This window comes from Triplophysa rosa, linkage group LG5, assembly GCF_024868665.1.
Source record: "Triplophysa rosa linkage group LG5, Trosa_1v2, whole genome shotgun sequence".
NCBI classification, from domain to species: Eukaryota; Metazoa; Chordata; class Actinopteri; order Cypriniformes; family Nemacheilidae; genus Triplophysa; species Triplophysa rosa.
Genome location: NC_079894.1, coordinates 9,382,923 through 9,403,949, shown reverse-complemented (window position 1 = coordinate 9,403,949; position 21,027 = coordinate 9,382,923). Strand labels below are relative to the sequence as shown.

The following is a 21,027-nucleotide window of genomic DNA, read 5'->3' as shown; positions in this document are numbered from 1 at the left end:
TATATATATATATAAATCTTATATATTTTACAAAAATATATTAGATTGATAAATTATTTGGCATTACATAAATGAAACCATCGAAAATAATTATCTTGTAGACTTTGCAGAATGATCATTTACACAAATTAAGTATGCAATAAACAATATATTGAATACTTCTTGTATGTTTAATACTTTAATTAAATACTCAACAGGAACCAAAGAAAACCTACAAGTTCACGGTGGAAATAAACAACATTCACAGTTCACAGATTGCTACCAGTTACAGATTAGGTTTTGTAAAAGAAAGTGGATTTTAACAAAAACAATCCCAATGTGTTTGGTTAAGCTCTGAAGAGAAACAATGTGCTCAATTCATTTGAGCATGTTTTGCCACTGACAGCATAGAAAGAGCAGTCATAAAATCATGACACAAATACAACTATGAAGTAAAAAGGGTAAATATCATGATCATTCAGTATGATTCATTTATCACATGTTAGGTGTTTTGACACATTTACTACTTAAAGGGATACTCCACCCAAAAATGAAAATTCGTTCATCATTTACTCACCTTCAAGTTGTTCCAAACCTGTATAAATTGCTTTGTTCGGCTGAACACAGAGAAAGATATTTAGAAGAATGTTAGCAACTGATATTTCTGGGATATCATTGACTAGCATAGTAGGAAAAATGATTGTATTATTTTTGTTGCTCTGTTCAACACAAAATGGAATATTTTGAAGAATTTAGGAAAGCAAACCGTTCCAGGGCACCTTTGACTACCATTTTAATGGTAAAATAATTAATGTAATTACATAAATGTGTAAATGTAATTCATGACATAATTTTCATTTTTGGGTGAAGTTTCCCTTTAAACTTAATTGAAAGATTGTACATTTAAACAGCAGATGACAAGAACACCAAGTACATACAAATAATGAGTGAAATGATTTCTTACTAAAGGCAGCAGTAGAAGTACAAAGCTTATCATACTCGTATACATCCTTATAAATGTTCAGATTTAAATTCACTTAATAGCACATATTGGACCAATGTTAAAGCATTGTTAACGTTTTATTTATTGTATGGCATTGTAAATACACATCCATTAACATAAAATTAAATCGAAAGAATTCTAAGAACATTTCCACAGTCAACATAAATTCATGTTCCTTATGTGAAATGTTGCAGATTGATGCCAAGCTTAAAATGTGAAGAGTCTGTTGCTCCTTTAGGTTTAGGATAACGCTTTTATCAGGAACAGTTTATCTCCCTGTTCACTGGTAAATATGGGGGCCTTTTTGTAATGTTCCACCAATTTTTCCATGGAGCTAAACCTGCGCTGACCAATGCAGTAGAGTCCATCTTTTTGCTGCACCTTGAAATGCTTGTTCTTATACATTGCCTTCAAAGTAATGGAGAAGTCGTTTGGCTGAAAAGCAAAAAACAAAAAGTATTATTCACGTCAAAGTACAAATGGAAAAGTCTGACTTTTTTGCATGCTGCCTAGATCGGAATAGTTGCATACATAGAAAGTAATTATGCAAAATATCATTCAGACCATAATAACTGAATAAAAGGCTGCTTGCAGACACTGACGTCATTTATGTAAAAATTGTCTGTTTGGAATGTAATACAGCTGCTATAGGATCTGTGTTTTTTGTACATTGTCACTTACAGATTAATTTAAAAAAGAACATGGCAGTTTGGTCAGTACATCAATAACTAAAAGTGTGATGACAGATTTACCGTAGACTCGCTGTCTCTGATGAGAAAATCACCATCCACACCCCTCTGGTTCAAGACCATCTCTGCCTGGTGTCGTGTCACTTTGCCATAGTACCACAACTGTCCTCCAAACTTTCCATTTATACAAGGCCTAATGTAATCATAGTTTGAAGTAGGTGGTCCAGACATTCCCATTTCATTATTAGACGTCTGTACAACTGTAACATGGTTCTTGGGCAATAGACCCACTTGGCCATTTTGTTTTCTGCACTTCCACCATTCAGGGTCATTCTCGGGTTTCTCCAGCACATCCATAAGTTCATCTTTGTTAAAACTGAGCTCCTCATCATTACCGGAGCTAAAATGATAAAGTGCTTGTACGGTCTGCAGAACAAGAGTGGCATTGTTATTGTGAAGTTTTTCTTTATAAGTGCCTCCTCTCATTGTCCCATGTACGTCTTCTGTGACGTAATTGGAGGGGAACCATCCGGAAAGGCCTTTATAGGTTCCTCGCCACCATCCGTCGCTGCACTTCTCCATGACAGTGACCTTTGTGCCCTTGACCAATGAAAGTTCATCCTCACGTTTTGCAGTGTAGTTAAACTTGACCAGTGCTGGTAAGTTGAGGTCATAAAGTCGTTCATCATTGTCACTGTATTTATCAGCTGTGGAGGCCAAATCTTTCATGCAGCTTTTCTGCTTTGCCTTTCCAATCCCTGCAAACAAATGAAGGGTGATGTATTGTTAGCATGTTAGCAAGAGTATGTTTCCTGTTCTTTTATCATGGGTATTGTGTCAGTTAATAAACGTAACCTTTGAATCCATGCTATTTTATCAGCAAGAGTTTATACTTTAAAGGTAATTTAATTTATACTTTATAGGCCTACACTTTATGCACCCAAAAATAAAATTTTGTCATCCAAACAGTTTTGGGTCACCATTGACTACCATAATAGGAAAATTTACGGTATACATTTCTTTGTTCTGTTGAACACAAAATAAGATATTTTGATGAATGTAAGAAGGCAAACAGTTCTCGGGCACCTTTGTAATTTTTTATACTCAATGGTGCCCCAGATCTGTTTGGTTACAAGCATTCGTCCAAATATCTTACATCTACATTTATGCATTTTATCCAAAGCGACTTACATTGCATTATCCTATACATTTATACATAGGTATGTGCAATCCCCTGGGATCAAACCCACAACCTTGCATTGTTAACGCAATGCTCTTACCACTTAGCTACAGGAAATCTTCCTTTGTGTTTAGCAGAACAAAATAATTTATACAGATTTGAAACGACTTCATGGTGAGTAAATGAGTTTTTTTTTTCATTCATTCCTTATAAAATATCATTTTAAATAAACATATGCGCATATTCTATTCATTTTTTTATTTGTCCCCTTTTGTGGCAGGACTGTGACTTTAAACACTCCTACCTACAGTATTGGTATGTAGGCTATTTATACTGACTAATAACACATCAATCATTCCCTTTAACCAGAAAATGGGAACCTCCCCTCCAAATGAAAAGGAAGTCTAATTTTTGACCATCCGTGCATTTCAACAGGAAGAAAAAGCAGAAGAGTGATAGCAACATTTCCTGTAAAATGCTCTGACTGACAAAACCTCACAATATACTCTTCTGCTATTAGAAGTTAAACCTTTAAAACTCATTTTACAACAACCCATAAAGACAGCATTCTTAATTACCATGGAAACCATAGGAAGATGTCTGTGATAAATGACGATCATGGTCATCTGTGACGTAACTCAGTAAAACAATCATGTGGACGTGTGGAAAAGTCAATGAACTGCATTTCAATGGAAATTCCAGGCGAGAGTAATGAAAGCAGAGCTGCACAGTTCATAAGTGTCTTTATATGACGTGACTCAAGGACATAGCTTGAGGCGCTGTATCCTGCCTGCTTTTGTTTCATTTCCTCTGACGAGCAGAACATCGGCACCTCAGCTTTCCAGTCAATTTCCACATGCGGAAAACCATTCAAATGTAGAGATAAGGTGGAATTCTTCCTAAAGAACAGAACCTCTGACGAGCACCCAAATGAATTAGAAAGCGTATAGGGCCTGGTACCACAGATCTGTGTGAAAACAGAAAATCTTGGGAAGGATTAGTGTAGAATAAAATGAGTTTGCACACTATATACTTTGAAAATGGCTTTGCATGTCGGTTATTTCCTAAGAAACGTACTGTAGAGCATGTTGGATTGACCTAATTTTGTCGTCATCTGTGCTCAATATTAAAAGAGCTCAGTTCTGGTTTTCAATAAGCTGAATATGATTATCAATGTAACGTGACCCGTGGCAGTCCGCACAGCCAAAACACCCCGCCTTTGTTTCTGTTTTGCTGAGCTCACTCCACCAATGACATCATAAGACAAATAGCCTCCTCACAAACACAACTAGTTTCCAAAAACTCAGCAATGGCAGCGCCATTAATTCTCTGCACAATGCAACATATGGCCACGCATATAAAAACCTGTGAACTTAAAGGAGCACTCCACTTTTTTTGGAAATAGGCTCATTCTCCAACTCCCCCAGAGTTAATAAGTTGAGTTTTAACATTTTGGAATTTATTCAACCGATCTCCGTGTCTGGCGATAGCACTTTTAGCATAGATCATTGAATCCAATTAGACCAGTAGCATCGCGTTCAAAAATGACCAAAGAGTTTTGATATTTTTCTTATTTAAACTGGACTCTTCTGTAATTTTATCGTGTGCTAAGACCGGCAGAAAATGAAAAGTTGCGATTTCTAGGCCGATATGATTAGGAACTATACTCCCACTCCGGCATAATAATCAAGGAAGTTTGCTGCCGTAACATGGCCACAGCAGGCGCAGTGATATCACGCAGCGCATTTCCACATGAAATGAAAACGCAATGCTACTGGTCTAATTGGATTCAATGATCTATACTAAGCTATACTAAAACTGCTATCCCAGAGATCGGTTGAATAGATTCCAAAACGGTAAAATTCAACTTATTAAAGGGTCATATGGCGGAAGTACGTGTTTTTCTGTGTTTTTGGTGTGTTATAAGTTGCCCATGCATGTATTAGACACATACAATTGCACAACTGAAAGTGTGGGAACAAAAGATGCATTCTATCTAAAATCGAATGCTCAACCAGACTTGCCTGAAACGCCTCGTGTAACCACACCCCGGCGAATCAACGTAACTTCGTAACATGATTTGACTAAGACCGCCCAAATCTACACGTAGTTAAGGTGGGCGTAATTTTAAATCTCATTGTATCGCCTGTCAGTACAATTGCTTTGGAACCCGATGTTCCGAATATGGTAAGAGGCGTTACATTTCCGTGAAATGCTTGCAGTATTTGACCAATCACTACGCACTGGTGAACTGGCCAATCATAGCACACCTCGCTTTTCAGAGCGATGAGCTTTGTAAAAAATCTGTGCGTTTCAGAGAGGCGGGGCAAAGAGGAGATACAAACATGCACGGTATGTGGAAAATACAAAGTTTTTTAAACTTTAAATGGTGTATACACATTGCGTTACATCTAAAATAAACAATAATATTCGTTTTAGCCGTGCAATATGACTCCTTTAACTCTGGGAGAGTTGGAGAATGAGCCTATTTCCAAAAAAAGTGGAGTACGTTCCTTTAAGCACGCGTTTCTGCTGTCCTTTGACCTCCCAACCGTTTTGTTCTTTTCGTTATCAACCTGACAATAAAGAACTATATATTTTGCTTTGTGACTCATTTACCGCAGACTTTCTGAATGCAAACAACAGACACATAAAACTTCTGTATAGAACATCAGGCATTTTTCTTTTGTGCTTGGTGACACCCCCGTTTGGTATACAATAGCCTCTCTGAACTTCCATGGCATACTAATGCACAGAGAAAAAAAGAAAGGCAGACGTTGAGAGCAAGAAAGAGCGTTGGCAGGAAGCCATCTGAGCAGCCAGTCATTTTTCCCTTCTTCTCCGGGAAGCTGAATTTTCTAGTGCATGTATTCAACGTATTCAAAGGAAAGCAAACAAAACCGACGTAACAAAGGCAACCGCAAATAAGGAGGGTCATTTTCTGACATACTCTTTTCATTGCGCTTTATGCAAGCTGCACATCGCTGCTGTGCTTTTGTTCTTGAGGTTTCACTGCCGTCCTGTACAAACTTTTCACTGTCTCGTCCACTATAATGTGGAATAAAACAATCTGAAACGCTCAGTGCGTTACAAAGGGTACAGATTAAGGTAATGATGGAGAAACAAACACACACTCAAAGGCCTTCATTATTCATCCCCTCACATCCTAATGTGTTTCTGTGCTAGAAATCTGTGTTGAATTACAGAGCTTCCGGTCCTTTACAGAGCAGCTCAAGTTGACAGTACTGGAGTTTTTTTGGGGTGGGGGGAGTGCTACGCGTGTTTCTGCTTTGATTTTTTTAGATTGTCCAAGTTACGCTCTTAAAAATAAAGGTGCTTAAAAGGTTGTTCACAGCGATGCCAGAAGAACCCTTTTTGCGTCCACAAAGAACCATTCAGTCAAAGGTTCTTTAAGAACCATCTCTTTCTTACCTTTTTATAATCCGAAGAACTTTTTTTCACCACAAAAAACCTTTTGTAGAACAGAAAGGTTCTCCAGAAAAGGTTCTTTATGGAACCATTCAGACAAAAAAGCAGCTTGTGAGCCTGGAGGGGCGGCTGCTATTTCCTCCCCCTTATGGACAATTGATAGAAAACAGAATGTTTTTGAAGTACCTGGATGTAGTTATGCTCTCCTTTAAATTCATGCAAACTTAAATTTAGGATTCACTGTTGTGTGTACTTCACAGCCTTTCATTAGACACTTTATTGATGCACCATGAGAGGTAGAAATCATATTTTTGTTTTGAAAACTATAGAATATGTTTGATAACCTATTGTACAACATATTTAGAATTAAAAGTTGTGAATGAAAGTTAACCCAGCAATTATAAAAGATATATATTTTTAAATATTATTCAATTTGTTGGATTTAAAAACACGTTTTCATATTAATATCAACTATACTCAAATCGCTGTGTGGCTTTCTATAAATCATTCAATTCAAAGTTGTCACTTTTTTGTTCTTTAGATTTATTCATTTATGCACGTTTAAGAAAATACAATTATGGAAATCAAAGTTTTAAACTCTGCTCAGACCCAAATTCTGGGAACAGTGTCATTTAAAATTGAACAGAAAATCTAATTAATTTACTTATCAATTTACTTGGACATCCTGATGTTCACCCAAATTTCAAGTAAAGAAAAAACACCAAAAACATTAAGTTATAATTAATTAATTGACAACAGAGAGCTGAAGTTGCATGCCTTGGTTTCAAGTTCTTTTAGAAGCAGACATCCTGATTAAAAACTGAAACCTAAAAGCAATTGTGAGGACAAGAACAGTAGTTCTTTTATTTCTTCATAACCCTGTGCATTTACAGTAAGTGCATGTGCAGTCAGCTTTGAAATGCTTATCCACCCACTTCAAGCTTTTCAATGGGGCCAGAAATGGAAAAACAAAAATGCGGCCAATTACACATCACTGACATCACAAGTAAATACACTAAATTCACATCTATCTTTGATACATCACTCAGAGAAATTGTGCTTTCTTCAACAGAAAAGTTGTCAATGCTACATGCAAAAAGCACAATGGCAACAACTCTGTTCAATGTGTAATATTCAGTCATTCAAAGAAAAGAAAACGGTACTCACGAAAGAAGTGTTTAAAAAGATTTGCCATATCCATTACGAGCTCTGCGAGCACTGCTCCCTCTTTCTGTAACAGAGCAGCAATTTCATGAAAACTTCCTGAAAGTCCAGAGTTATTGACAGAGCAGCTCTCCACCCCACCCACATGACCACTTTTAGCCAATCGGGTGTCAATGGTTCTTTTCTGTGGACTCTAAAGTGGCTGACCGGGCCCCACACACTTATGTGGAAACTCATCATGAGACGCTTGTGACATTACAGACAGAGAAAAAGAGATCAAACAGACCATTGGGACACTCCTAAGATTACTATATTTTATATGTCAAGGAACTAATAGTAACCAATGACAGAATTTTAGAGATTTTAGGGTAAACAAACTGTTCTTCGATAGAGACTGTACTGCAGTTTTATCTTCCTAAGTTAAGATGCAGGTAACAAACAAGTTTTCATAGTTCTCTCGGGTCTTTGACTTTTAGATTTGTTTACAACCCTGAAGAGCTCTTGAGAAGATGAGAGTGTCAACTGCATCTCTGGAGCACCTGGTCCACTGCACATGGCTGTAATTTTAAGAGAATGAGGTCATAGTTACAGATACCTGAACTGCATCCTGAAGGGTTCAGTGCCTGAGAAAAGGACACACACACATGCACACAGTCTGCTGTAAGCAACATCCAATCTTTACAGAAAAAAATATGAAATGCGAGCAATTTTCATTGTTACAAAGCAGCTGGAACAATGGAACACAGTGCCTGGAAATCGATTTTCATTTTCCTGTCCCTTATGGATCAAAATTATATGGGAATATACGGCAAAATATAATGCGATATAATACACAATACATTTCCATATATTGGAAACTGGGGCTAATATGTTTCAATATACAGCAATATATGCATTGACAATATATGCCTATATATTGAACATATAAATATATTTAAAAACGAAGACAAAAAAAATCTGATATTCGTCACATTTAATCTTTTATTGTATATAATGCACGTAGATGTTCCCATATAAATGTGAATGTATATTATATGCATATATGGACACATTCACAGAATGAGTTGAAGCAGATTTCTAGTTCCCAGCATGCTTTGCTTCTGACTGTTAAAGGAGAGAAAAATGTTTAAATATAGGTGTTATTTCATCTCTTTTTGCTGAATAATATAGGCGGAGATCTGTTAGTCTTTATTGTTGTATTACTTTGAAATTTAGTGGGGTTTCTAGTATGTGTAAATTTGCGGTTACCATGGTGCTGAAGAGTAGATCCTGTGGTCAGGATAACGATTGACCAAAATACCATCAAGATGTGCACTTTTCATTGCAGCGATTGTTTATTCACTAAGTGCTATAGTATGAGCAGGTGAGCTTAAGCTATTGTAAATTAGCTATATTTTAAAATATAAAACATGTATATTGTAAATGGTTGTTAAACATAAGAAAAATATTTTACACATTTAATTACATTTATTCGTTTGGCAGACACTTTTATCCAAATATATTTCCATATATGCGTGTGTATGTATGGCATGAGTAAATATATTATGTTCAATATATTTTTACATATACAGTACCATATCTTATCACATGTACATCAATATATTAAAAAGTATATTACTGAATATAAAATTTACATACAAGAAAATATGTTTTTCAATGTATGAAAAGCGGCAATTCCTTATGTATTATTCAATATATTGTAATATATTTACTCAATATATTATTCTGTATATTTTCCAATTATGTCATTTAATATATTTTTAATTCATATATTAGGAAATCTATTTTCTTTCCGTAAGGGGTAGCACCTTGAACGGAAAGAAAACAGAGCCCACAAAATCCAAAACACACAATTCAGTGCCTGCGACTCATCCAAGACCTTACAAATACATGACAGCTGTTTACTAAAGCACAAATGTTTTCACTTAAGTGCTAGACTATTGCATCATTTGGACTCCCGGCACTCATAAGAGTAAAACATTTCTAAATTGCCAAGTATCAGAAAAGATGGGAGGATCCAATCGATGTGGTAGGCCAGGTAAACCAAACCATGTGTGTTCTGACTCAGTGTCAGCACTGAGATCAGGTCTCCTCACATTGAACTTCTGCTTTTAGAAGCTGTATTAGACATGTTTCACACAGTGGATGTGGTAACATTTGCCAATACATTGGACAAAACCGGACCTAAGAAAGAACAGGACTGAGGACAGGGACAACTTAGGGACTTCCAAAGCCATGAAGAGAAAATGCCTGTGTGAGATATATGACATAGTATAAGTGACATACTGTATGATTGAAAAGCTCACTCACTTTAGGCTTTCACATTGTTCTCAGTTCTCTCTTCCTTTAAGTTGCTTGTGATTCTTTACACAAGCATGAGAATTCATGTTAGATCCATGGATGATGGGCTTTGTTTTTAGATTTGATAATGACAAATTGTAGTATTGAGCATTCAAATATTATGATGTTACACTCAAAAAAATGATTTTACGATACTGTTCACTTTATTTAAACAATTAATTTTGTTTTAACACCATTGTATTAGGTTTTATGTTCAAACACAATTGCATTGTGTTAAACGGACTAAAAACAGTAATGCTTTGGCTTAACTAAATGTTTACATTTTAAATTAACATGTTTCAATCAAATAGATCAAAATCCTATTTGATGCTTGTTCAATTTACTAAAATAAATCAAGTTAACACAACATAAATGAATTTAGTTGTATTAAAGTAGCGTTATTAACTAGGAACAGGATTTCCACTTCCCATCATGCTTTGCATGGGCTGAATAGGGAGAGTAAAAGTTGCAATAAAATGTTATTTTATACATCTTTTATCAAAATGATGAAACAGGGATATTTGTTCATGTTTAATACTCTTTTATGTTTGTATTTAAAAGAGTTTCTGGTGTGTTAATGTTTTTGGGGGGTTACCATTGTGGTAAAGTGTAGAGCATGTGCTTGGGTTGAGGACCTGCTAACCAGATTTAAAATTGCTTTAATAAAAAAGCAGATACTTGGGGTGTGCCGAAAGTTTAACAAAACCAACTTCTGGCTAACTCCGAACAATAAGAGCTTTATTTAACTTATTTAGTGTGTTAAAAATAACAGCTGGTTCCACATAATGGAAACATGTTATCGCTACTTAAATACTTTTAGTAGGATGAACTTATTTGATTCAAGTTATTTGGACATTATTTGGACATGGTTGTTTAAGTTTACTCAGTTCAGTTTAGTTCGTTTTACATTAAGTATTTGAGTAGAGATAACATATTTCAGTTGTGTGGAACCACTGTCCATAATTTAATTATGTTCGTTTAAAGTATAATTTTTTTCAGTGTATTTGAGTATTCATTCAAAACCTTTGTTTTTGTCATTTTTACATTTTCTACACATCCTGCACACTTGACTTGGTGTCATTAGTTGCTGTTCATAAGCTTTCATGGTGGGAGATAGTGACGCGAATCCTTTAAAGATTTAAGTGTTTGATGAACAGATGTGTGTGTTCTGTGTGTGCGTGTGCCAGTCTGTGTGTTTAAAAAACTAACATGCAACTCAGAGACTGTACAGCTAAAAATCAAAAGTCCATCTCTGAGTCCTGTTCTGAAGTCTACCATGCAAGACCACATCTGCATCTCATGAGGCCTGTGAGCAATCACTTCTCCACATTCACAGAACTCAGCAACAAGCTCTTATTACAGTGAACCAGCAGGCTGCCATTCTTTGAAGCAGTTACAGCACAGATTGTCATAGGTCCTTGAGCCAAGCCTGTTGATTTCTCTAGGGAGGCAATAAATGCTTGCACATGATGATATGGCATGAAATTCAGGACTGTGTTGGTGATAAAGTAAACCACAAATGTTAAAACTACTACATCAATAGGCTGACATTTAAAGGGGCATGTGATGTGGGTGCAGGTTTGCACACTAAAATGATTACAAATAGTCTTCGGGTTGTATTGAAAGTATAGATAAAAAATAAAAATACTAGTTTCATGTACTAGTTGATGTTTTTTTGCTTTCATAAAAAACCCAATAAAAAACGTACATTCAATACTTCAATTAAAATGCAATGTATTTTATTTTTATTTGTGTTTTACTGTATATTTTTATTGTATATATTAAAATATGAATTCATCGGTTGTACAAGTTGTATGGTCTTTATTTGGTCCATTTCTGCCACCTTTTGGACGGTATGGAAAATTACAATGTCACAGAGCAAACATGTGCAAGCAACACTGATAGGTTCTCATGGAAATGCACTCTAAAACTGATGCTTGTTTTTATTCATGAGAATACAGGTCTTTGAAAATCTATTTGCATTACTATTTGATTATATTTAAAACAAACAACAGATACAAAATAGACAAATCTGCGTTTTCTCTTTTTAGAGAAACATTATATGCAATCGCCTAAATGAACAAATGTTTTCATTAAATTATTATTCTTTGGCTTTTTCGTGCCCAGAAAATGAACGTTTTAACTGTTTTTAAAGGACCTTGCCTGCTACACTCAGGAAATGCTGTTTTACTGCTGTTGAATATTACTACTGTTTATATTACTGCTGTTGAAATGCTGTTAAGGTCAGAATTCCTTTTAAACTGTATCCCACGACATCTTATGGCAGCAGAGATCCGTCACTTCTGTCAGATCACATTTAAACTGACTGAAATTCACTAATTCGTCCCAATATATGGGAATATACTGGAAAAATATAATGAAATATACTGTATTGAATAATACATTTCCATATATTGTAAAAATTGCTTATATTTTTCAAATATAAGAAAAGCAGCAATTCCTTATGTATTATCCAATATATTGCATTATATTATGTATATTATACAATATATTCTATATATTTTCAAATACATATTAAATGTATACATTGACAGTACATATACTGTATAGGAAAATATGTTTTGCGCAAGTCATGTTTTGTCAAAAGCTCCTCGTCTCAGATTTACATCTGCTTAGTACCAACAGGGGGCACTCTTGACCACACACATTTAGAGAATCATACAAATGGTGCAGGTATATTGCAGGCATTTTCCATTGTATAGACCAACTTGTGCAGCAGACTGTTTTTTATTCTCATACTGAATTTTAATCATGTTTTAATAAATGCATTGTGCTAAACTGCCTAATAAAATATGACACATGAAACACGTTTGACAGGGTAAAAATAATCACTATCCACTTTAAATTCACATAATACAGCAAACAAAGACAACTTCACAAATTGCACTTTATCAATGACATTAAGATCTTTTTCTTAAACATTCACAATAATCTCAATCACAGATGGACAGCATTAATTTAAGGCTCGAAAAAACAATATACTTCAAAACAATCTACAGTATCAATAAAGAATCATTTGATTGGTGATTCAAGGATTTCTTCATACTCCTCTCTTTTGCTCTTTCCCACCCAGTAAAGCTTTACGGCGGCCAGCACAACAACACTGATGATGATGATGAGACCCCCTATGATGTCATAGACTGAGGGAACCATACGGAGAACGATAAGCTGCAGGAGCATAGCGACAACTATCTCCATGTGCTGCACGGTGCTGACAAGCGCAGGGTGGAACTTGTTGAGGGCATAGTAAACCCCCAGGAACGCCACGGTGGAGCAGATGCAGATGCTGATGAGATACCCCCACGTCTCTGCATCCAGCGGAATGATGGGCTCCTGTAGGATGAACATAGTGGACAGCCCCCATATCATTCCGGTCCAGCCGAAGGTGAAAAGTGCTACCCACATACTCACCTTTTCTTTGATCGCCCGATATATGATCATAGAAAGGGCGGCCATCAGACCTGCCATTACTGTCATGGTGTATCCAAAAGCCTCTTTCCAGAAACCCAGAGATTTATGCTCGCCTACAATGTTAGGTATCATGACCAAGCAAAGACCAAAGACGCTACTGATGACCGTCACCACGTCTGTCATTCCCAATCGCTCATCAATGAGTAAAAACGCCAGTACAGCGCTAAAGGCTGTCGTGGTGGCCCTCCACATAATGGTGCCGTTGCTAGGCGGCACGATAGCAAAGGAGGTATACGCACACGTGATGGAGATGACGTTGCACACGCCATAGAAGAAGAGCCGCAGTCTATAGCCCTTGGGTCCAAAGGCGGGCTCCTTATAGTAAGACACAACACAAATGGACAGGATCTGGATGTCAGAGCGGATGAAGAGAAGCTCCAGCGATGGGACCTTCGAGCGGTCGGCTGCCAGACGCGTGATGAGAGCCACGCAGCCGTGAGCCAGAGCAGCCCCAAACAGAGCGGCCCACGTCATGCGTGAGGAGAACACAGAAGCCTCCCCAAAGCTCTGCAACTGACCTCCCACCCCTTTTTCTTTCTGATCCCCATGCTGTTTTGAAAAAGTTCTGCCAGACTTGCTGGAAGTCAGTCGCTTTCTGTCTGAGGTCTCTTCAACAAATGAGCCAAAGTCTTCGAAAGATGGAGCATCCTCGTAGCCCTCATCTCCAGGTTGGGGAAAGTGAGTGGCGTATTTAACCGTGACTGTGTTGGGGTGGATTTTGACTCTCTTCTTGGAGCCAAGCAAATGCTTTGTCGGTGGCTCGTCCATTTTGGAAAACCAGCTGTCCAGTAGCTCCTGAATGTGAAGGGAAAGAATTGCACACAGATCATTCATAAATAGTATTAACTCAGTAGTAAAGCTGTTTAATATCTCACAACATCATTCAAGCATGGCACATATGACAAGCTTTCTGGTTTACAGGGAGTATTTTTGGATCTGGAACAAGTTCGTTTTTTTCTCTCAAAATGACTGTAACCTACATACTATATGCAGCTACAGACTGTATCTATGGCAAACTCTACTCAAACTAGTCTTTCGGTATTGCGTTTGTTCATTTTACATGTAGATTAATTTCAAATGGGGGAGATAGGATGTATTTATGTTGTTATAATTGCAATAAGCTATACATTTATAGGGACCATAATGTGTGGACTATATTTGAGCTATTTTAAGGACATGGTTTATGACAATGACGCTTTATTCAATGATGTCACTTGACGCAAAAAGCAGTAGATGATTCAGACATCGGTGAATGACATTTGGCATCTAATCAAAGACCAGAACCGATCGCGCGCATACACCGATTTTATGAATGAAGCAGAACGCGCGCTGTCAGTCTCTAGTACTACACAGAGCTGGGACGCATCATCCTTTAATCCAGCATGAAAATGTACCTTTTACGTCGAATTAGATATCTTTTATATGAAACTCTTTACGGATTGCATAACCAAATGGCGCATATGAATTAGAAAGCTGCATATGAATCAAAAGCAGGTGCGCAGCGACAAAGAACGCAGATCATCTCACCTGTCCTCTCAAATACCTCTCGCCATTGAAGATCCTCGAATGACTGTATAAAATCCTTTGATGATTGCTCTATTTGTAAATCAACATGTTTAGTCCTCGCATGTCTTTCTGTACGTGGAGACATTCATGGATTTCTCTGCATGGATACCAGGGCACCTCAGCTGGGTTCGCTGTGGGTTTTCTCAGGATGCTTGCAGGAAGGCAACACACCGGATCGATCCTGAAGATCTCAGAAGAACGGCTTGCATGAAACGTGATGTGGAGGGTGTAGACGCCTGCGTCAATCAGGGGGAGGAGCGTGTCATTGACGCAGTACAACTTTACCTCACATCCTTTAAATGACATGTTTAAATGTCATTATTCCATATAGAAATGGTTATCCCTTCTACTAATCACTCTGTTTATTAAAATTTGTTTGTTTTTTGCAATTTCAAGGCAAAGCGGGTAAATCATCACACAAATGTGATGTAAAGAATGCAAATTACATCCAGACTTACAATAGGCTACTTCTCGAGTCATGTCTGTTATTTAAAACAAGGACCAAAATTGCATGGCTTTGTACAATTTCCCTATAGTTGTAACCATAAAAATAGCTTTAAATGTAAAAGTTAAAAAAAGCTTTCAAATTAAAGTTAGCCTATTATATTAATTGTCGGCCTATGTTATTTCTTAAATTATGTCATATTATAAAATATTTGTTGTAGAAATTGTTAAATCATATAGCTTTAATATTAACATGATTGAATTGTGTTAATTGCAAACATAGTGCATTATTATAGCTTTATGGCTCAAAGAATTCTGTATGCACTGTTGAGACAAAGAAGATGACGTACTTCCGTGGTATAAAAAATAAAAATGGAACACTGCCCTTTGCAGCCTTTTTAAACATGCATTCCAAATGTGATCAGATTTAAGAGTCAAGAAGTGCATCATTTATATTTCATGATATGATGTGATCCCTGTGACTCCTGTTAGCATAATGATGGGAGATCTCAGCAGGAGCATTGACCTCCCGTCAACTGATTGATATTCTGATAGCTTTTTCAGAGACACAGTTGTGTTTGCAAATTTATTTTCAAATAAAAAATGTGGGAAAAAAACAGTTAAGTCAAGATATTGTAGATCTTTGCATGTCTTTTTAGTTGAGGATAATATTAAAGTCCAATTTGTATATTTCCCAAATGTGTTTATCCTACAAACAATTTGATATCTTTATTATTATGTGTTGAGTGAATTTGTATGACTCCTCTGTTTTTAATTAGCTGTTGACTGCTTTTGAATAACCCACAAAGGCCTGTGAAAACAGCAAGGCCCTGTTTCCATAGTAACCACATCAGTGTTCACCAGAACATGCAGTTCAGTCTAGAGGACCATCCATTTGTCTTGAAGTATTTATTTTTCATGCTCAAAATAGCCAGCATGTGACGCTCCCTGAATAAACACTATACATGTGAGCAGATTCGTACATGTTATTAACACGACATGGTCGTTGGGACATCTGCTAACATGACTGGCCGGGTAATTTAGGATTTTTATGAGTCAGACAGGAAGCTTGATGACTTCACACGCCCCAACGTATCATCAGTATTCTATTTCCATGGATTTCACAGATTTTTAGGCTGTATCAGAAAATGTCCCCAGCATCTCTGTTTGCCTCTAATGGATTGATGTCCATTTCATTCCAGTTTTTCACCACATTGTGTCTCAAACAGACAGATCAAGGATCCTTAGAGACACATCCAAGCTCTTTTTTTCTTTGAGCTGTGTTGGAAATGATGGATGACACCAAGAAAAGAACGTTAGCCTACTAATGTAATTATCTCTGTGAATGTGCTTTCACACACTTAGAGAACACATAAGTGAGTGAGCATGATTTATGCTGTGAATTTGTTAATGTTTTGTGATTTTTATTACGTTGTTTCCAAATTGTACCATAGACTAATGTTACACCAAGGTAAAGTGAAAATGGATTTTCACTTATTTTTGGTTCATTTCACTAAATACATTTTTACAATGTGTGTACTTTCGCTTTTGCATTTAACATAGAAACACAGATAAATATACTCCAGCATGTCTTTCCATTCAAATATTGTTTTGATGACATAGGCCATAATGCAGCATTAGCCAATATTTGCTCTTCCAAAACATAATGGGCAATCTGGGCTTACATGTTCTGAGCTGATGTTTTTAATCAGTATGTCAGCGTAAATGCACAGTTTAGTGTCTTCTCTGCAGTTTCTGATAAAACACAATTTATTCATTGTAAAAATCAACCATTCATTTCCCAAATCAACCTGCTCTCCCTTTGTATCTCTGCAGAACCCAGCTAAACATTTGTAGTGGTTTTTATATCTGGGTGAATGCAGAAAACCATGATGTATTCCTGGAATCGTGATGCACTGTGGACAGAGTGAGATAATAACCTTGTCAGAAAAGGATAACAGCTCTAAAGCAGAACTGGAGTCACAGAAGATAGATTTATAGAATTAGATTTATACCAAAGAAATACACCCTTTTCTGCAAGAATACAAATAATGTTGATGTATAATATGGTATACTGCTTGAATACAGGCCTCAATTGAGAATAATTCTAATAAATGTTCAAAGCAGGAGTCATAGAGTTCGTGGGTAAATGGATAAATCAGGCAAGTTTTTCATGTTTTTGTGAGCACTCACCAATGATCCATAAGCAGCTCATTCTTTTTCAGAGATCAGCTCACCGTCTCATTGATTTCAACATGATTAAGAAACATCAGATGAGAAGAAAATGTTATTGCGGCCATGTCCTGACTGAACCAATGTGACTCAACATATTTAACACACAGATTTCCTGGGGTTTTCATAACCAGATTATGAAAAAGAACCAAACCATATTCATTGCCTCTTACTGTTTGTTTGCACTGCTTAAACAAGAACATTGTAAATGAAAGCCCAACTTTCTCTATTTGAACAGCTCACAATAAAAACACTGCTTCTCTCTGTTATTTAAAAGCATTAAACAACAGATCACTCTACTCACGCATGAGGAAATATTGAAAGGCTACAGCAGGAAAAGAGAGATGCATTAGAAAATACTTTTTCTTTTATTTATCACAGGATTTATTTTTATACATAATGATTTTAAACAACGTTGTAGTTATTTGTCTTTATCATATCATTATATAAAGTATACTGTTTTACATGGTCAACTTATGTTTACATTTTAGCAGATGCTTTATATAGCCATATAAGATCTTGTGATCGCATGCACAGGCAAATGAACACAGCTGTTCTGAAGTGTGCACATGTAAACCCTGGGCTTTTAAGAGAAGTCTATTAAATGTAGTCAACCCTCAGAATAACCTTAGATAATCTTCTCTGAGATGAGTTTGACATCATGTCCTTCATAGTCACATTTAAAGCAGAGAGATAGCTGCAGGATAGCCGACAGTACAAATAATTTGTTCATTGATGCTGCGTAATTGTTAGTGCAAATATAAAAATACATCAAATTTCCTGCAGAAAGGAACACAAATTAATTGTAAATGCAATGCTTTTTTCCTCTAGGAACTGAAATCTAGTCAAGCAAAAGCCTTTTTTAGTCTTTTACAGTAATCCATTCACAAGGAGGAAATAAGCCCTTTGATACATCACATCTAAGCTGTCTGTTTCAGTGGAGATTTGTCAACAGGACAGAAAACCGAAATTGTCCAGTGTTTTTATGGGGTCTCTAACTTAATTAAAGGAATTATTGACCAGCTAAGCTCCATTTGGAGAGAACATCTCTTTGGACTACAAATGTAAATGTACATTTACAATGTGTAATTCAAATGGTTCCCAGTGGTCTGTGTTATGCACTGTTGGTTTATCTCAGTCTCAATAAACCTTACTGAGCTTTGTCCTGCATTACACAGCTATAAATAATGATACACCACTATGAGAGTCCAAGTTGATAGATTTTCAGCAACCTCTTCAGAAAATACATCATACGAGTCACAAGCAACATGAAAGAGAAATGCTCTCTGACAACATGATTGTGAAATGCTAAAAGATGACGGATGGCGCTTATGGGAGGCTGGAGATTGGCCATCATAGAGTGTTCTCAACCTCATTCATTTTTAGTGCTGCAACACCAGTGAAAGGGAGGAAAGTGAAACAGCTACTTCAAGAGCTCAGAGCAAGGTTACATGCTGTAAAAAATAGAGCTACACTAGCTGCTGGACATTGCTTTTAGATGGTCCTTGTTTCAAAGGCATTTGGCAGGCATTGTGCAAAAAAGGAAATGTGAGTGACACTGTGCATCACAGCATCACACTGTACCACTTTTATCAGCTTTTCTCATAGTGCTTGTAATGTTGACCTTGCAGAGGTAATCACCTTTGTGAATTTATGGACAGCCCAGGTTATAAACCTTTTTTGTCGACAGTGTAAGTCAATTACACAGTCAGCTTGACATTTTCCTGTATGTGAACTGTATGGACAGATAATGTAACTCAGAAAAACAAAAGATGTTTTGATCATTGGAATACAAAAATCTGGTACATGTGCACAGCCTTTTGTCTTTTCAACATATACGCTCTTTAAAGACAAAACTTTAGATATTAATAACAGAAATTGTTGTTCTACCAGTAAAACTCATCAAAGCCAGAAACAGCTGTGGCTATATTGACTGCCCATGATCATCCAGTTTTATAGCCTAATCTGCCCTCGAAATGGCAGAGAATGTTTATGATTAACCATTAAAATAAAGCATTAAAACTGATCAAGCAATCATAGATCAGATAGACATCAATAGTCTGTGAAGTCTAGGTATGAATGAATGAATGAATGAATGAATGAATGAATGAATGATGGATGAATGGATGGATGGATGGAGGCATCATTTAATGTTATGTATATAATGTACAGCCATGGACAAAATAAGAGACCACTCCAGTTTTTAATCAGCATTTCTGAATGTATTGTCAATTCCAACCCCGTCCCTGACTATTGAATTTTAACAGAAACAAACCCCAAGTCACTCAACAGAGAGTGAATGAGAGAATGCAAAGATGCATGAACAGCATTAAAAACCAGGCTTATTCCATCGTATTCATTTTTTAAACCTTTGTTTTGTGTTGTTTAACCTGATACCTGCACAAGGAAGTCAGCTTTCTGACAATAACGTCTTAATTTGTGTCAGGAGTTATGAAAACACCCGCAGGATTATCATGAAAGCACTTGACATAATGTCCCTCAGCCCTTTTAGTTCAAAAGTTTGCATACTTGGAGAAATAATGCTGGACTGTCATATGTTTACTTTAAATGTCTGCAGAAGTAATTTAGTCAGGAATAAGTCACACAACAGCAATGTGAAAGACTGAGAAAATGCCAAGACACATGAAAGACACAAAACAAAGGAGTCCACTGAAGGCATGACAAAGCGAACATCAAGTATAACGTTTATTGAAAACCATGAACAGCACAAAACAAAGACCTAACTATATACGAACCACAAACTTAACTTGACCAACCCACCAACAACAGCTTAAAAAAAGGACAGATAAAGTGAAACACAAGTGCAAGATAATAAGAAACCATGGAAACTAACAAGGCAAGGTAACATGAGGGTAAGTAGCAAACAAGAAACAGCCCCATGACTAACTAAAAAATAAAAGACATGAAATTGTATACATTTTTACTATACCATTCAGTGACTCCTCATACTTTATGGATGGGGCTTTATTTATTCTATTCCTGTAAAGATAAACCGAAAAATTCACTGTTTTGACAAACGTCAACAACCACATTTTGGTTGGTGTAAACACAACGAGTAGATGTTTGTCAGTGTGAATTTGCCGTAAGTGAACCGAAACCATTGGAATAAGGGACATACAGTATATTGAATATTCAGTATATATATATATATATATATATATATATATATTTGAATACAGTTAAAACTAAAGAAACTCTGTATAAAGTCACAAGATTTAAATAGCTTGTCACTGAGTCAGGTAAAGGCTGTTATATTTATTTCCACCTACAGTACTCTTGCTTCCGCCCACTATTTGTCTCTCAGAGGAAGGAAAGCAGGGAATAAACTATCTTCAAGGACTTTTGTCCACGGTAATTACATCCCTCATGTCAAGCTGCTATGGAGACAAAGAGGAGAGCAGCAATCAGAACAAACATTTACTGAAGCTGTTGAGAATGGCTTTGTTTAAACTGACCTTGTCTTCAGATTGTCACTGAGTTACAATGAA

General features: G+C 36.5%; 2 protein-coding genes across 3 annotated transcripts; both read right to left on the bottom strand.

Annotated features, from left to right (window-relative positions):
* Nucleotides 1–87: 87 nt before the first annotated feature.
* On the bottom strand, nucleotides 88–7,516 carry nck1a (NCK adaptor protein 1a). Its single transcript, XM_057334219.1, has 3 exons — nucleotides 7,448–7,516; nucleotides 1,735–2,429; nucleotides 88–1,417 (listed from the first exon to the last, which is right to left on the bottom strand). The coding sequence occupies exons 1-3, from the start codon at nucleotides 7,479–7,481 to the stop codon at nucleotides 1,223–1,225; spliced, it is 924 nt and encodes a 307-aa protein (XP_057190202.1). The 5' UTR covers nucleotides 7,482–7,516; the 3' UTR covers nucleotides 88–1,222.
* Nucleotides 7,517–11,524: 4,008 nt separating this feature from the next.
* Nucleotides 11,525–15,160, bottom strand: slc35g2a (solute carrier family 35 member G2a). Of its 2 annotated transcripts, XM_057334285.1 has the most exons (3): nucleotides 14,804–15,160; nucleotides 13,217–14,071; nucleotides 11,525–13,138 (listed from the first exon to the last, which is right to left on the bottom strand). In XM_057334285.1, the coding sequence occupies exons 2-3, from the start codon at nucleotides 14,042–14,044 to the stop codon at nucleotides 12,818–12,820; spliced, it is 1,149 nt and encodes a 382-aa protein (XP_057190268.1). In that variant the 5' UTR covers nucleotides 14,045–14,071; nucleotides 14,804–15,160; the 3' UTR covers nucleotides 11,525–12,817. The 2 variants fall into 2 exon arrangements, with proteins under 2 accessions (XP_057190268.1, XP_057190267.1); XM_057334284.1 differs by having other exon boundaries at nucleotides 11,525–14,071; nucleotides 14,804–15,144.
* Nucleotides 15,161–21,027: the final 5,867 nt, after the last annotated feature.

Bases quoted from the DNA above. Each gene is read 5' to 3' on its own strand.
- nck1a (XM_057334219.1), bottom strand. From the start codon at position 7,481: ATGGATATGGCAAATCTTTTTAAACACTTCTTTC. The intron at 2,430-7,447 runs GTGAGTACCGTT...ATTTGTTTGCAG, and splicing joins TCTTTTTAAACACTTCTTTC to GGATTGGAAAGGCAAAGCAG. The intron at 1,418-1,734 runs GTAAATCTGTCA...TTTGCTTTTCAG, and splicing joins TCAGAGACAGCGAGTCTACG to CCAAACGACTTCTCCATTAC.
- slc35g2a (XM_057334284.1), bottom strand. From the start codon at position 14,044: ATGGACGAGCCACCGACAAAGCATTTGCTTGGCTCCAAGAAGAGAGTC.